Source organism: Argiope bruennichi, chromosome 9 (assembly GCF_947563725.1).
Source record: "Argiope bruennichi chromosome 9, qqArgBrue1.1, whole genome shotgun sequence".
Taxonomy (NCBI): Eukaryota; Metazoa; Arthropoda; class Arachnida; order Araneae; family Araneidae; genus Argiope; species Argiope bruennichi.
Genome location: NC_079159.1, coordinates 5,123,957 through 5,142,298, shown reverse-complemented (window position 1 = coordinate 5,142,298; position 18,342 = coordinate 5,123,957). Strand labels below are relative to the sequence as shown.

Sequence of the window (18,342 nt, the reverse complement as noted above, 5' to 3'; positions counted from 1 at the left end):
CACCTGTTAAACTTTGAGCTGAATCCAATGACGGATTGAACGTCTGAATGGTCTGTACTTTCAGAAACATGTAAACGCATATTTGGTATGCAATTTTGTGATTGCAAGTGTCATTTGTCATATTTTTGTTTCAATCGATTGTAAAAAACGCATCTAAAATACATTTTTTTTTTCAAATACTATTTGCAGCATGCTAGAAATAAATTGGGGAATAAAAAACCCTCGTCAAGGTTCGATAGATTCTGAAAAATGTTAAATTCATGCCAAACGTTAATATTTCGTAACTATTGTACGCCAGTGCAATGTAAGACATTCGTTGGTATAACACCTTTATTAGAGAGTACGCTAGAAAGTTTTGAGAAGACTACTCCTACTAGTTTCCTCCCTATTTTCAAACGATCTCGTTTTCAGGAGATAATATACTAGTTTCACATTGAATAAAAGAGATTCCATTGTCACTCTGAATGATATGCTATAACTTTGGCACATAACGCGCGTTATCTGCCTTCGTATTACAGGTTTCCAATAAATAAAACTCTTCCCCTTATAAGGTTCCATGAAGAAACTTTGCGAACAAAAGTAGAAATACAACACCTCCCCTAAAAATTCTTTTCTGAGAACTGACCGTTACTAAGGGCAGGGGGTCGACTTCACTTTCACTAGTGAGAGGGAGGTTCAGTAATGCACATTTCTTATTCTTTGTTCGCTTCTCTCCCCTGATTGAAGGCAAGCTGTTTTGAAAAGTTGGAATTCAGGCTGGTCAAACCATTCGGTTTCTCAAGGGGGAGTGGAAAACAAAGTCCACTTGTGTGGTTTACAGATTTTTCCAGATACCATTCTTCGCCACTGGTTGTGTCCGCACTGAGTTGTTCTATTGACAGATTCTGAGCGCTATTGTTGGTAAAAGTAGGCCAAGACGTGGAATTTTGTAACAGGTGAGTACATTATTTACAACCTTATTTTAAATTCTGCTTCTAAATTTAATTGGAAACTTCCAAAAAAAATATTGGTGTACTTAATAAAATGCTTTAATACTAACGCTAAAATCATTATGTATGTATTAAGCCTACATTATGTTGTGACTCACCTTGTGTCACCAGCAGTGGTGAAGTAAGTATGTGTGGTGCGAGGGTCATAATTAGGTTCTTTTTTACTCATTCGTTATCTTGTCAAAAGTTCATCATATCGACTTAAACTTTTAATCTTTATCTTATAAATTTCTAATCACTAATAAACAAACAAAAAAAAATGTCTAATTGTTTGAATGGAATGATAAATGAATCGTGTGATATCAGTAGCATGCAGTAAAGACATGTTACGTAGCAATTTATCGTCTATCGCGTGGTATTCCTATAAAAGAAGGGTATTGGATTTTTAAATAAAATGAGTGTTTTGAGTTCGACATTTGTCACAGGGGAATGAACAGAAAACGCCAAATGCGTCACGTCACAAAGTAGCATATTTCGCATTTCGAATACAGAAGTTTGATTACTAAATGGATTGAAGAAGTGTGATTACTAAAATTGTCTTGAGACTGATTTCACGTTCCTTGTTTCCATGTTCATGTTAGCGAGTAGGAAAAAAACAGACATTGAAGATTTAAGGATAACTGATATTTCTTCTTGTATATAAAAATGATAAATCTATTAACGTAAAAAACATGTTGTTATCGAACTGATTGTTCAAAAATTTTACAATTAAATATAATAAATCAAACTAGATAGCCTGAAATTTATATCTCAACATAATTTACATGATCAAGTTTTCAAATTATTTCTATCATGGTATAACGTACGAAACATTTTTCAAACGATTGCGAATTATATTTCTTTAATAATCGAATATTCAATAATTCAAATAAAAAATGAAAATGAAAGAAAAAATTAATGTAAATAATATTAATATCCGGGGTAGATAAACGTCATCCTAGCAATATAAATATACACTCAAATAAGCATGTCACTGGAAAACCCACTCATGATTGCCTGGAACCTGTGAGATTCATGATTGATTTTCCAAATATACTTTTAAATACCGGAATGAATAAGAAGCAAAATATTTCGGAATTTGGCAGGCCTGCCTCCTTGAGACGTGCGATTGTGATCGCTTTGAATGCAAGCGTGATGACTGACAACGCTAAAAACATAAAACATGATTTGAAATGTCGGATGAATAACAAGACAAAATATCGGTGGTTGTCCCATATCTATAAGATACGATTAACTTTTGGGGAGGCTTAAGAAGAAAATGAGAAGCCATGTATCTGAGAGATCTGATGTGACCTCAGGCTGGTGATATTGAAGATCTCATTCATTGTGAGGTTCATATTCGAATTCTACAACAAATCATCTCTCTTTTTATTTACTTATTTTTGCCAAATACATTTTTTCTCCCCCCCCCACTCTGCTCGAAGGGATAATCGCTTCCTTCACTATGTTTTCAAAAGATATTTGCCCCCCGCCTCCCTGCCCAGCCAGCCCCTACGGCGAAGGGTTAACCTTCGGAATTTGACCCTGAGAGGTCGCCTTATCAGTCAGGGGTTTCTAAGAAAAGCAAGTCCCGAGGGTTTACTAATACCGCCCACTTTGTAAAATATTTCCCCATTACCTCGTGTAGCTGTCTGGCAAACAGCAACGGTCCTTTGGGTCTCAAGAGCTTCGAGTAAGTTAATATTTCATGTTTGTTTCGGAATGAGCTCCGACAATTATAAAAATAATCATGTGTTGATAAGTTATTTAGATGATTTTTATTATTTTTTTTTTATCGTGATCATGGTTATAAGCTTGCATGATATCTGCAAATCGCTTTATGAATGATAAAAAATCGTGCGAGACGCTGTATAGGATGGATCGATTTTCCATAGAGCTACAAATTTGATAAATGAGTTACCCGGGTAGAAGACTTTTTCTAAATTTTTACTTGATTTTCAATTGAAAACGAATCGAAATTTCATTTATTTTCTCAATAATTTCGGTGTCTATTATTTATACAGTACACTCCCAGGTATCCAGTTCGCGATTATCCGGCATGTGTACTATCCGGCGTAGTTTTCTTTTATCGTAATTAAACCAAGAAGGCAAGGCGTCTATTAAGTACTTTTTTAAAAGCCAAAAATGGAAGTTTTGAATCTTGTCTTAAGGTTACTTTTTCATATCCGTGTAATCATTTATCAGTGAAAAATAAAATCAATTTGAGCCAATTTTCTGAAGAATTAGTCCAACGATTTACGTTAATATTTTGTTTATGTTTCCTGCATTTAAGTTAGGCATAACAGAATTTATGTTAAAATGTGAAGAGTTTATATCATTTTACTTATTTTTTTCTCTAATAAACTTCTTGAAACGTGCAGTGTATGAACATATATAAATTACCAGTACAAAGCCTTCTATTTTAACTCGACACGTTACCGGCAACTGCTTCTATAGTTCACCGGGCCGCTGCTACATTCACATTGAGATAAATGGAGGACTTAGTACTCATTAACAAGTAGAAAAATACGTAATATAACAGTGAATTTTAATATAAAAAAGTTGACTTCTGGTATCGGGGGACAAAGAAATGATTTCGTAGGAAGTCTGGCTTTTTCGTTATCCGGCCTGCTCTTCAGCCACATTAGGTCGGATACTCCATGCCTCCATCCATTATAGCCATGTGACTAAAAAACGCTTTCAGCGATATCAAATTTATTTCCGCACAATCATTTTATAAATTTAATAAATTATTAAAAATGATTTTAAATCATAGCAATTTATTTTTCATGCAATGGATCCGAATTCATTCGCTTTGCAAGATATTCAATACTTTTTTGTGGGTGCACGTTCCATGGTACATTTGAGTAATTCTATATAATTACGACCAAATTTTAAAAAAATAAAAAATAGACGAACCAAGCTTACAATATTTATATGCTATGATGTTTCCGAGCAGAAATTTCAATCTACTTTAAATATTTTTTCGTTTTGTAGTTTATAATATGCTTAACATACTTAGTACCATGATTATTACATGCGTTACTAGCAGTTTTGCCTTTTATTTCAATTAATATACCTTGTGAGCAATTTCATGATTGCATAAGCTAATATTTTATTTGAATTTGAATCATTTTTATAATTCCCCATGCATTTTTGAACAATTTGTACTAAAAATAGTGTTTTTATAAAATCGTGTAGCTAAATAAAAACTTTTCATCTAGTTGGCATTAAAGGCTTTGCACTAGGGATTGCAATACCGGTATTAGAAATTTTAGAAAAAGAAAGAAAACACACGTGTTTCTTTGTTTTATTTTCCAGTTTTATTAGAAAGGGTAAATATTACAAAAATAATTTGTAACTTATAAATTATAACAGTATCTAAAGAATTACACAAAAGTAAAGGAACAACTTATTTATTTAAATCACAAAAAATTGAAAATATCACTATTCAGTCTGTGGTACTAATACAAATTTTTGAAATGTGATCTTAAAAAACATAATGCATCGATTGTACTATCATTAAGCCTGAAAAGTAATTTTGTGCAAAAATTACTAGCTGTCGAAAACTAGCTGTCCAAGTATTTACCTCCAAATCCCTCATCTTCAAATCGCTTATCGGATGGTTTTGGATATAGCTGATTTCTGTATTGTATTTTGGTTCGTTGAAATTTTCTTATTTATCGCTAATTCTAATTTTTGTTCAAGAGACAATTCCTTTTCACTATCGATATTAGTGTTATCATAATCTTCGATAACTGAACAGAATTCTTTTGAATGTGGATAGGTTTATGGGTAAAAAATTTTAAGAAAATTTACTATAAACTTAATCAGATTTGAATTGGTTATTTACTTTTCTTCTTTTTCATTTTTATTTTAAAAATCATTATAATTATGTAAATACCATATTTTCTATTTTGATATGCCTTTCTTCTGTGTGATTTTTGAATGTAATATATAATCTTCAGGTAGTGATGTGTGCTGTTAGGAGTAAACGGTGCCAACGTGTTTTAAAATCTAATATTAACATATATTCTGTTTTATTTTCAGTTAGTATGTATTTTAATAATATGTAATCTTTTATAGAAGAACGTTGAAATATCTTAACAATTTTCCGAACTTTATAAATTATAATAAGCAATACTTGATGGGTTAATATTTCATCCTCATTAGCAATAACTTCTTCAACAATTACATTGTCATTATCTTCATTGTCAATATCACTCTCACTCTTACTCTTTTCAAAGTTGGAATCCGAAGTTTCTATATCCACAGTATTTGGATTCTTCTATTCTTTATTTTTTTGGTATAATACATCTATTATTCCTAACAGAATTCCATGAGCATAGCACAATTACTGATTTGCACCAATCAACTTTCCAAATCTTCTTAATAACTGTTGCTTCATCAGTCATTATGGATACAATTTCTTCTTTCAGGGATAATCCATGTTTCGCTAATTTAGATTTAAACAATTAATTAAGCCATTAATTTGTTAATTAATTTCGCCCGTTAGGGAGACATAAAAACAAAAACGTATACTATTTTGCTATGTTGGCGATCCCTGAATATATAGTGGAGACAGTTTTAAAAATTTCTAGTAAATACCGAAAAACCGGTATTTAAGCTTGTGAATACCGGTATTATAAAATTGTACAAATGGCTCAAAATACCGGTATTCGGTATCCCGGTATACCGGTATTGCAATCCCTACTTTGCACTAAACCTTACATATTTGACTTTTGTAAAATAACATGTTATGATGAGCCTGCTTTATTGCTTGTTTTTTTTAATTCCGAAGCATTATTAATATAAATTTGTTAGTATTTATGAAATTAGTATATCAATAAAAAAAAAGTTTATAAGTTGTTGTAAGTTGTTAGTTTATTTTATTTGCAGCATTAAAATAATTTTATTCTTTTTTTTTCTTACAATGCAGCAAAGTAGATAAAAGTTTTATTTCTTGTGATAGTCTATTTAAATGAATACTGAAATGCAAACAACGAAAAGTAATTTTGTTTTTAATAAAATGGTTGTTTATTTTAAACTTTGTTAAAAATGTTTTTCTTAAATATATCTCGATAAGAATTCCTTTTATCAGCATAAATTTAAGATAACATCTTACTCATATTTGAATTTTCAAACAACTTTAAAGTTGCTTTAAAGTTCAAACAACTTTAAAGTTATTATTACTTGGTATTGCTTCTTGGATATTTTTAAATTTTCTTCATTTAATTTAATTTCTTACATTTTATTTTCTTATCAACTTATTTGTAAGCCATATAAAAATTTTCTAAGAACTACAAAAATTTTGACCCATTGCATATTGCTTCTTCTTGGAAAATAATAATTTTGAAAGTTTTAATTCGATTTTTTAAATAAAAAATGAGTTGAAAAATTTTCTCTCAATAACTTAAAAATGGAAATTGCACCAATACTCTTTCTATAATACTTCATAATTGACTTTTCAGGTATACCAGTTTTTTTTCACATAATTTTTTGTCTAATTTTAATAAATTTTGATAAAAATATTTATTAAGTATATGCCAATTATTTCCAATTCTTTTTAGAGTTTTTGTTTTTGTTTTATATATTTTTTGTATACTATTTCCCAGGGTTTTTTTTTTTTTTGCTTTTAATTATATTTAAAATTTTTCTTTTTGCATCTCGAGATGCTTTTATTTTTATTTTAAATTTATTTCTATACAACTAAAGGAAAAATATTTGTTTTACACAGACTAAGTTTTGCACTAAGACTCATAGTGATCTCCATTGGAGAATGTTGCGGAACTAACTAACATTTTTAAATAAGCATATTCCAAAAAAAAAAAAAAAAAATAATAATAATAATAAAATTTTTTTTGCATATTTTATAAAAAAAAAAGTCATCTCCCGTGCCGCTTAATTTCGAAATATTATCAATATATATTTATAATTATTCATATTAGTGTTATTATTTCTTTTAATTCAAAAAAAGAAAGAAAAAGAAAATATAATCAGTTTAATTCGTGGGGGAGGGGCCCATTCAGTTATTTCAAATAAAATTTTCAAAAAAAAAAAAACAGTTATGAAATTTATTCTTAAAGGAAACCGGCAATTATTGTTTTAAAAATTATTTAAAGAGGATATTTAGTATTTCAAAATAACAAGATAGGAATTTATTTATTAGTCAGCTTATAAATAAATTGTTACGTAAAACTGCATTTTCTAGCAACTGTAAGCTTATTCTTGTTCTTGCATACAATTATTTTTCTTTTAGACTTTTTTTTTCTACTCTTATTCAGTTTTATTAATTTTCTTCACTTTTTTGTCTATTGCTTATTTTCTATCTTTCTTTCTTTAATTTAAAAATTTCTTATTATTATTTATGAAAATAAATTCATTTATTTCACTTTCAGTCTTTAAAATTTGCCCACCTTTATTTCCCTTCACGACATTTAACTACTAAAGACGAATTTTGTTTGGTGGGTGGGGTTATAATATATGCCGCCTTTAATATTTTCTTTTTCTCACTCTATTATTTTAGTGTGTTTCATCTTTTGATTTGAGAGCTATTCTTACATTTCAATCTTGAAATAAATTTATTTATTTTGCTAAAGCACGAGAACTGAATAAAAACTTCTAATAAATTCTTAATCTGAAAATTTGCTAACTTGAAATTCTTTTTTTACCAACATATTCTTGTACTGTAGTATTTAATGTTTACTTTAAGACTCTAAAACTTTTACTTATCCTATTCTGTTTTGGTTCTTGTATAAATGTTATCTATAATGCTTCAACAGACACCTACGGAAATCAATACATTCAAATGGGGAAAAAAGAAAGCATATTTATTTCTATAAAATTTAGCATACCATTTCGCTCTGTACCATTTTCTTCTGTCTTTGTCAATTTTTTGAGCACATTTTTGTAATATTATAATGTGAAACTATGCATTACTTTTTATTTATTTATTTTTCGTGGATTTTTTTTATTTATTCTTATAATGAAATACTATACAATACTTTTTTTTATTTTTTCTGTCGATTTTTGCACACTTTTGTAATGGGATTCTATGCATTACCTTTTACTTTTTCAAAAAAAAAAAACAATTTTTATATTTATCAATTTCTTTTATATTTATCAATTTTTGTATTTATTCTTGTAATGAAATATTATACATTACTTTTTGCGTAGAAGCATTCTGATTGGACATTTTATTTTTACAGACTTTGAACGATGGATTTGTTTTCGAGTTTGAAGAGCTTCTTCAGAAGCAGCTCAACATTAGTGGACAACTGGGCTTTCACTCTTCATTGCAAGGTCACCGCTGGCATGCTGATAGCATTCAGCATCCTCGTGACCGGCAAGCAGTATTTCGGGGACCCCATCGACTGCATATCCAGGGATGACATTCCGACAAAGTTGCTGAACACTTTTTGTTGGATACATACAACTTTCAGCTTACCAGATGCATGGGAAAAGAAAGTTGGTGATGAAGTACCCTATCCTGGAGTAGACAAATATACACCTGGTGAGAAACGAGTGTACCATGCCTATTATCAGTGGGTCTGTTTTTTCCTGTTCCTGCAGGGCATCATGTTTTATATCCCAAAATATTTCTGGAAGGCAATGGAAGGAGGGCGTATCAAAAATTTGATCCTGGGGCTCGATTCTCCCATTGTGTCTGAAGAGGCTAAGGTGAAAAACAGGATGCTGATTGTGCAATATTTCTTATCCACAATTCGTCAAAATGGCATGTATTTCTATTGCTTCGTAGCAGCCGAAATCATGAATTTTGTTAATGTTGTTGGACAGATATTCCTCGTGGATATTTTCTTAGGTGGAGAGTTTTCTACTTATGGTATAAATGTCATTGGGTTTAGCGAGTGGGAGCCTGAGGTTCGTTATGACCCTATGATCAAAGTCTTTCCTAGAATCACCAAGTGCACTTTCCACCGCTACGGTTCTTCAGGTGATGTCCAGCGTCACGACTCCATGTGCCTTTTGCCCATCAACAACGTCAACGAGAAAATTTTCATCTTTTTATGGTTCTGGTTTGTCATTCTCGCAATCATCTCTGGTTTGGCCCTGATTTATCGCTTTGCTACCATCAAGTGCAAAACCGTCCGATTTTTTTCAACAAAATCTCGCACCTCCCTGTGCGATCCCGATAATCTGGAAATTGTTGTCAAGAAATTCGCACTAGGCGACTGGCTTCTACTTGACTTATTGGCTAAGAATGTGGATTCTCAAAATTTCAGGGATATTGTCAATGATTTGGCGAAAGAGTTAGACGGGAGCATGTTTGAAAGAAAGAATGGTTTTCCTACCGCTACTTTTTAGAATATGAAATTCCGTATGCTCACAGTATTTACTTAATTTTATCATATAGAGAGTTGACACAGTCATTTTGATTGTTTTCATTTTTTGCAGTTTCTGTCAGTTGAATCATATTAGTCCTGCTCTGTGAAAAGTAGTAGTACTTTATAGCATTTGTGCAATTCTGCATTATGAATAGGAGTCCGAAGAAAATTTTAGTCTATCAACTCTAATATGGATACTAAACTTATTGAAAATTAAGTGAATTAAATGAAAACCTATCAAAATTTTTTCTTAACTTTAAGTCAGAAATTTCATTGAAATAATTTTATTAATCATTCAGTAAAAGCTCAAATTAATTTCGGAAGTGTAAAATGTTATCTAAATAATATTATTTTACTATGAGAGATTAAATTTTAATTTTATAGTTTTAATATGTAAAGTAGTGTGAGTATCAGGTTTCAAATAATTTTCAATCTCGTAATTATTCTACTTATAGTTGAAAATTGCATACATGTCATTTTCAATCTTAATGTCTAGCTTAATTAATGATTTGTATTTAATTATTTAAGTGCCAGTACCTACTTTTATTGCAATTTGTAACAGCAACTGAAATTGCTAGAAAAAGTTTCATTTTTAGCCTAACAATTTGTATTGAGGATATTGATCGTCATTCGAGGATTCGAGTCATTATTTAAGTAGCATGCTTTTTCTGTCATATCCTTTTTCATACCTTTGTGAACAAATGAATATGATTGGTGCTTTAATTATTTTCTTGATTAGTTTTCGAGAATCGTATGAATCAGTTTCTCTTGGAGGACAAGAATATGAGGCAAATTTCTTTATACAGTGATGTCATCCACTTTTTAAGTAAATAATCAAGTCAAATTTCCTCACATAAAAAAATGCTTTTGCAGTTTGCCTTATTTAAGAATTCTTGATTTTTGCAGAAGCCTAAATATTAATTTCATTTCTTCCAAACTAGATTTCATTATTTTAAAACTTTAAAATTGGAAGAAATTTGAAAAACTGAAACTATTGTTATATAGATCTACAGCTAACTGAATTTTTAAAAAAGACAGGAATAAATATATTGTTATAAAAATTTATTAATTTGCAAACTATCAATTGAAATTAATTTTATACAATCAGGATGGTTTACTTAGTTAAAAAAAATGACCTATAAATTTGTATTGTATTTTGTATCTGTATTATTATTTTTTTAAATTGTATTTTTGTGTGCATTTTTAGTTGAATCAATATATTTCTGCTATAAGAATATCGATTATATGTTTAAATTTATATACATATCAATTCACGTTGTGAAAATAAACTAAAATATAATTTAAATAATAATAGTAGCTATTTGAGTATTCATTTGTAGAATGTCAATTTCATAATCCAAAAATATTTTTATATTAATCGCATTGAAGGTAATTAAATCTCGATTTTAAGCTTAAATGTCTGGACCCCGTCCATACAGAATTCTGGGTCTGCAGTGAGAAATCTCTGTGATAGTTTTATAATCATGTTTTAAATAAGAAAAGTGCATTCATTTCATGAATAGTTTTGATACATTTATATGTTTGTTTCTACAGCGTTTATATGTGTAGGGTATCTATCTATTGCAAAAATGTCTCGAATTTAAATTATAGTCAAGAATGTAAGGAAATTCAATTCTGTTGTGGTTATTTATCTTCCATACCAAAGAAAAGATATTGTTTTTTTTTCTTTTTCTTTTTTTTTTCTTTTGACGGATCTTTAATGGGAAGGATTAAAAATGACCAATTGATTTAAAAATGAGATTGTTATAAGAATCAGCTGAAAGAAGTAGCATTAAAACACAGGACGCAAAGATTTTTTTTTTCAGACATTACTTTTCTGAAATAAGATTTTCTCGCAATTTTTAAAACTATTTAGAAGATTTCATTAAGTTCAATAGGGTTTTAAAAATAGGCTAAAAAATAAAAATAAATATTTTTATTTACCTTTTACTCCCCCACCGTTGTAACTAGATAGATACCCTGCCTTCGTTTTATATGTAATGGTTTTCTTGAGTGTTATACATTGTAACTGGAAAAGTTATTTGTGAAATTAAAATTTTGATATGTCGTTTGTACAATTAATAAAAAAGTAATTTTGAAATGAGTTTTTATTTGTTTTCAATCGGAAATACTTTCTTAAAGCAAGGTAATGGATTATGTCAATCATATGTCAATCATTCAGTTTCTGAGATATTTTTTCAGATACGTATATACAAGTTAAATAGTAAAAGCCTTTTAAGTCTTTTAAATTCAAAACGGCTTCTCGTATATCTAGAGAAGTGAAAATGTTGAATTTACAGATGGAAGAACCTCAAGGAGCGAAATACAAAAAAATAATTCGAAAAATAAATGAACTCCACTAAAAAGTCCAGTTAGAAAAATGTGCTCTTTATTATAGGAAAATACACCTCAAAGTTCGTAGAGTTATCAGCAAAATTGGAGGAGATATTTGCGATTAAAATTATAAACTTGATGTGATTTAAATAAGGGTTCATCTATTGAAAAAAACAAATAGTGGACTCCTTAGATTCCCTACTTCTACCGAGTTTTTTTTTTTTCTTCTTTTTTTCAAATTTTGTTATTAGTTATGTTTAATGACTTCATTGCTTAGCTGGCAAAAACTGTAGATAATATCAGATATTTCATTTTGAGGACGAACTCATTTTGAAGTCACAGAAAGTTCATTTTAATCGCAAACATCTCCGCCAATTATAATTTTCCTATTACTGTTTTCCAGTAAAATTATTTTCATTGTCTTTTTTAGGGGAGGGAGGAATCGGCGAGTAGGTGATTTTCTTAAAAAAGCGAATGAAACTCAACAAAGAATGTGTCACATTCTTCCCTCCCAATGAAATCCATGTTGCAAAAGCAATAAAATCAGAAAAAGTGTTATAGGATAGATAGAATTTATCAGGGGAAAAAAATGAAGAAACAAAACATATCGATTATAAACTTCATTTTCTTTTTTAACTGCTACCATTATGAATTTCTACCAAACTGTAAAATAAAAAGTATTATTTGAATGCTTCATTCAGCAACAATTCTTACAATAGATAAGGAGAGGGCCAGAGTAGAAGGATTGGAGTTTTTGCTTTGCAACATCTCATTTTCTCATGAAGTTTTATAGCTAAAGATAAGTCAATGTTTCTGGGAAATCTATAGGGTTCATAACGAGAAGTCTTTATGTGGTATTACAACTACTTAAATCGTAACCTTTCTTTTTTTCTCGTACTATTCGTTTGGACTATTTCTAGCACTTTAGTCAGAGTAAAACAGGAAATGGACAAGGACTGAAATATATATACATTATTTAATAAATTAAATATTCATAAATCATTGAGACAAATTCGATGGAGGAATTCTTCAAGACTTCGAATGCAAGCTTGGTTGAGCTCGCATCTTGGAAAATAGCGCATATCACAATGCAGTATGACTATTAACAGTCCGAAAACGGATTGCTGTTTCGCATATTCCTTGAAATGAGCGGGACATTCAAACCAAAATTCCTTCAGATTCTCTATAAGCCTAAAATCTGACCATTCTTGGTGCATCATTTTACGAAGAATCAGCCAAAGTATATCACAAAAGCTTTCTTTGGAGAGATATGCCCACAAACGATTCGCCACATTCATAAACATATATTGATAAGGCCAAGTCAAAACACATTGGAGCACCTTCATTGGACAATTTTTAAAAACTTTTTCTTGATCACATTCGTCTAGCCGAGACAAACAAAAAATCATAACTTTAGCATTAATATCATCTTTCGATGTTGTACTTAATAAATAAGGACGTTGCTTTTCATATGGCAACATCTGCATGACGTAACGTAGCATATGAACATTATTTTGCAAAATCGATGATTCTAGAATCTGAGGAGATATTTTCGAATGCGAAGATTCTTCTTTAAATATTTCAATCCAAAATTTTGCTAGCCGATGACATTCTAATTCTAATGGAGAAAAAATGTTTTGTGTTTCTGTCATAGTTTTCCACAGGCTCAAACTGGCGTCAATCAAGCAATAATTGCTTGCCAACAAAAACCGTTCTTTAACGTTTACATCTTCATTTTCAATCAATGACTTCACCGACTTCCTTTGATCTATTGTTCCGTCAGATTTCCAGAAAAATTTAAAGTTTTGATTAACGTGACTGGCCCACTCAGTTAAAAACAAGGAATAGTTGCTCTTACATTCGATGATTTCAGAGAACATATTCATAAGAAAATCTTTTACCATCGCTTGCAATTGAGATGTTAATGCTAAATTTTGAATTTTCTCCGTTGCCGTCTTTTCAATCATATTACACATATCAATATTTTCAGAACATCCAAGGGAATAGCAATTTATTAATTTCTGTATCTCAGGAGAATTCAGTATAGGGATAGCTGTCTGTACACAAGCCATCATCTGAAGATTGGGTACAAAGGTGATACTCATGGCAAAATAATTAATGAAGGGCCGTGGCGATCTAGTAGATACTATTTGATTCGAAATCAAAGGATATCCGATTCGAGAGTCCTTTGTATACGTAGGCTTGATGGACGTTAAACCTCGTGCAGCATGCGTTCTACAAACTGATGGGAAGTGGAAGAATAATCTCAGGTGTCTTCTGCATCATCAGGTAGGAGTTTAAAATTCCTCAACAAATTTTAATCAAGCAAACGAATTCTAAAAATAAAAAGGGGAAAAAGTTTTTTAAAGTAAAAATCTATTACATTTATTTATTTTTTACTTTTAAGTTGTTGAGAAATGGATATTAAAGAATGATCTCTGATTGTTGTAACGCCCATTGCATAGAGGTCAAGACAGAACTAAATTAAAATTTTAAAATCATTCTTCAGAAAATGTTACAATATTAAGGGAAGTTTAAACGTTTAAAATAATTAATTTGAAAGTATTTATAGCTATTATTATTAATAAAACATTCATAAATATATATTATGAATGCTGTAAAAAGTAAAAATCCATTACATCTATTTTTTTCTATTTTTTAAGTTGTTTTTGAGAAATGGATATTAAAAAAATGACCTCTTGTTGTAACGTCCATTGCATGAAGGTCAAGGAAAACTAGATGAAATTTATAAGATCATATAATTTGAGAAAAAAAATTAAGGAAAATTTTAAAAGTTTAAAAAATTATTCTGGTAGTGTTTATAGGATGTATTCTTACTATAACATTTATAACTACATCAATAAAACCTCAATAAATAATCGATAAATAAAAATTTCATTCAGTTATTTAATGACAACGCATGCACTTAAAAATAACACTCAATATATATATAGAGAGAGAAAGAGAGTGAGATAGATAGATATAGATATTTTGTGGTTCGTAGTTGTTTAGAACAAACTTAGAAGAAAATGATTAAAAGAATATAAATTTATTAATATAAAATGTGATTTTCTGAAAATGATAGCTGCACTTCATCGTATGGAATAAAAATTTAGTAAATGGACAGTTGAATATTATTTGTGAGGAATCCAACCGAAGAAAAGAGAAAAGCAGTGATGAAGATATTGTTAATCATAATAGTTTATCTTAAACATAATATACATTATACAAAATAGAAAGAAAAAAGTATCTCTTGTAAAAATCAAAATTGAAAAAGAGGAGCAGGAAGTGAAAGAGCGGCAACAATAATTTGTAAATATCGAAATGAAAAAACACTTCATAAATGCATAAAATTCAAATTTTTCGTGAATTTATGTTTAACAGCAAATCTTTAAAACACAAAATATGAACAGAGAAAGAAACAGTTTTAACTATGAGATTAACAATAAAAGTAATTTATCATATGTATTTTTAAAAAAAATTTCCAGCTCACATACAAACGGGAGTTTTTAATTGGAAATTTTTAATTCATATTTAAACTATGCTGGATAGAAAGATTTCTTTGTACAACTTGCGATAGAAAAAAAAAATTAATGTTGCTTGTTTTTTAGGAAATGAGATTATATAAGATCTCGATCTGATAACATTAAAGCATTTTTCATCAGCCAAAAAGTATTAAAATATCAATTATTATTTCCGAAAACTCGATGGTTTTACATAGAATTGGAAAGAACTATGGGCGTGTTTTTATTTTAAATTCATAGGAAATACTCCTGGCTTCAATTTTCATTCTCGTAGTAAGATTTATTAAATGTACAGATCAGTATAGTATGTATAGGTATAGACCGAAATAAAGAGGTTAAATTTATTGACTCGATAAATCTTATTTCCAAAAGAAAAAAAAAACTCATTAAATGTAACGAAATTATTTTATAATTATGATTCTTTTATTCGTTGAATTCTTTGCAAACTTAGCAAAGTAACATTTTAATATAATTTTCTCAAATGTATATATTCCTAAAAATTATATGTTTCTTGATTGCCAGAGCTATAGGTAATATTGTATTCAGAGCCTTCTTCCTTTCCAGCTACAAGCGATGAAAGTTCGGTGCAGAAAAGCAAGATTTTTCTGATTGAGGAGATGTCCCATCAAATTCCTATCAGTAAATAAATTGCTGTTTAACGCTGAAACTAGTAAAAGCGATTCTGCAAAACTCACATTGCAGTAATTCCATTTTCGGTAGAACGTTAACATCTTCAAGACTTTATTGCAGAGCTTGGAAAAACTTCATGAAGGATGGACAAAGTTACAAAAAGGCGATGGGATGGTTCAAAATTGAGGGGAAAAAAAAAAAAAAAGATACAGACATATTTTTGATAATGTAGAGGTCAAATTTGAAATGGATGCGAATGATCTGGAACGACTATATGTCAAATATATAATTGACGCAATTGAAAATTGGGCCAAATTATAATGCAAACAAATACAATACGACAAATTATAATACGGACTAATTTATAATACAAGTGTAACAAAAGGATGAAGAGCAAATGCTGTATATTTTAGAGTGGTTGCTGATGAGTGAATCCTCTATCACTTTCTTGATTCCGGAGATTGAATCTGACAAATTTCCTAACTTGTTTTATTATTATGAAGATTAGGACATAAAAACTTACTTTGATACTACCTATTTGCTATTTTTGAAGATTGTTCCTGTTAAAATTGAATGCTCTGTTTAAAAAATTTATTCGTAAATATATTTTCACCGAGTCCATCCTCCATTCATGCCACTCCTTATCCCTGTTTCTCTTTTCTTTTTCTTTAAAAATTCATATTTAAAAACTATATACAATACACTTCCGAGTATCTGGCTTGCAACTATCTGGCCTAGTTTCCTTTTACCGTAATGAGGAAAGCAAGTAGTCTTCTATTAGGACTTTTGCAAAACCTAAAAACTGTTAAGTTTTGACTCTTAGGGTTCCCTTTTCATATCTGTGTAATCATTTATCAGTGAAAAATAAAATCAGTTTGAGCCAATTTTCTTAAGAGTTAACTGTGCGATGTACTTAAATGTTTTGTTTGCGTTTCCTGCATTTAAGTTAGTAATTTATTTTAAAATGTGAACGAATTATAACCTTAAATTACTTTTAATTAATAAATTCTTGAAACGTGCAGTGCAGTACATAAACATATATAAACTATCGATACAGATCCTTCTATTTTAACTCGACACGCTACCGGTAGTTGCTTCTATGATTCACCGGACTGCAGCTGCGTTCACATTGAGATAAATGGAGGGCTCTGTGCTCAATAAGAAGTGAGAAAATACGTATTGTAAAGAGTGAGTTCTGGTATAGAATTCTTCTGGTATCGGTGGGTAAAGAGATGAATTCATAGAGCTCCGGCTTTTTCGTTATTCAGTCTGCCCATCTTGTCCCCTTAGAGAGGATATTCAAGAATGTGCTGTAGTAGTTATTAAAAGGAAGGTACGCGCGATGAAATGTTAGCAGAAACTTTTTCATAAATGAAGAGCGTATGAAATTTTTTCATGAGATTTCTATATCTCCGTTGCCATTTCCCCCATTCAGTTTTATCTCATCACTCTAAACACCTGTTCTATAAAGATGGACTGGAGTGGCTCTAACAAGGGTGTAAAAGTCAGAGGATATGTTCTCAAAGTTGATTTTAATATATTAAACAAAATAAATATGTACTATTTTTCTGACCTGGACACGGTCGTCTTCCTTTTTATTCATACGGATTTTATGCCATAAATAATCCTCCTAGTATCTGCTGTGGTTTGAGGGACTCTGGCCATGCAGTTTTAATCGGAATTTTTAAATGTGCACTTACCAGTTCTTATCAGATCACATATCCCTCTAAGGAATCAAAACCTCGCTGGTTCTTTAGCGTACTATTCGACAACGGATTATAAAATCCTCCACGCTTTTGCGCATGCGTTAGGATGGATTTAATTCGTCAAAATAGGAACGAAAGGAGATGTTTACATTTAACGATGAAGACTCGCTGTTTTATGAGACGTAAACATTACAGATATTTAGTAATACAGAAGGAAAAAGGTACTAATGCACAGTAAAATATTTCAGAGCCATTTTTATTGAATGTCAGAGGCATAAACATTACATTGCGAAGAATGACAGTTTTACAAAATAGTAATGATCTTTTTAATATTAAATTTATATTATTGTGTTATTGAATTTTTTGACAATATTTTAAGATTAAAAACAATGGATAATTTAGATTTTATTCTATTTAAAACATTTCATTTTCATTTAAGGAATTGTTGTAAATATGGAGCCTCTTAAAATATTATAAATATTATCTTTAAAATCCATGATATTAAAAGAACCACTATTAAGGATTTTTCTACTTAAGAATATTATTATTTTTAAATATATGACATGAAATAATTACTAAAATTTTCTTCGCGACACTTTTTAAAACTTTTTTGCTATTTGAACTAGCCATACCAATACAAAAATTTGAGTTAAAATAAAATGGAGTCAGAAACGACACAACACTCACATACACGTGAAAAAAAAATTGAACTAAAAAAGTATCTAATGGGGGAAATCCAAATCAAAGGTGAATACCGGAAATGTGTTCCGTGCCTCACCTTAATGAGATGGAATCGTCGAAATGTGGTCGTCTCAGAATCCGTTGACGAACAGCA

At 30.0% G+C, this 18,342-nt stretch overlaps 2 protein-coding genes across 4 annotated transcripts in view; one reads left to right on the top strand and one right to left on the bottom strand.

Moving 5' to 3' along the window:
* Positions 1 to 762: 762 nt before the first annotated feature.
* Positions 763 to 11,279, top strand: LOC129984352 (innexin inx2-like). 2 transcript variants are annotated; one of them, XM_056094220.1, is made up of 2 exons: positions 763 to 935; positions 8,177 to 11,279. In XM_056094220.1, exon 2 carries the CDS (start codon positions 8,187 to 8,189, stop codon positions 9,291 to 9,293), a length of 1,107 nt encoding a protein of 368 aa, XP_055950195.1. In that variant the 5' UTR covers positions 763 to 935; positions 8,177 to 8,186; the 3' UTR covers positions 9,294 to 11,279. The 2 variants fall into 2 exon arrangements, with proteins under 2 accessions (XP_055950195.1, XP_055950194.1); XM_056094219.1 differs by lacking the exon at positions 763 to 935 and adding an exon at positions 2,574 to 2,661.
* Positions 11,280 to 11,690: 411 nt separating this feature from the next.
* The window catches only part of LOC129984506 (uncharacterized), a 28,906-nt gene continuing 22,254 nt past the window's right edge, over positions 11,691 to 18,342 (bottom strand). For both annotated transcript variants that reach the window (XM_056094400.1, XM_056094399.1), the window contains one exon: positions 11,691 to 13,983. In XM_056094400.1, coding sequence (XP_055950375.1) covers positions 12,640 to 13,752 — 1,113 coding nt within the window. In that variant the 5' untranslated portion in view covers positions 13,753 to 13,983 and the 3' untranslated portion in view covers positions 11,691 to 12,639. The remainder of the gene's footprint in view (positions 13,984 to 18,342) is intronic.

What these genes read in the sequence shown, in the direction of transcription:
- LOC129984352 (XM_056094220.1), top strand. Translation starts at nt 8,187, where the DNA reads ATGGATTTGTTTTCGAGTTTGAAGAGCTTCTTCAGAAGCAGCTCAACA.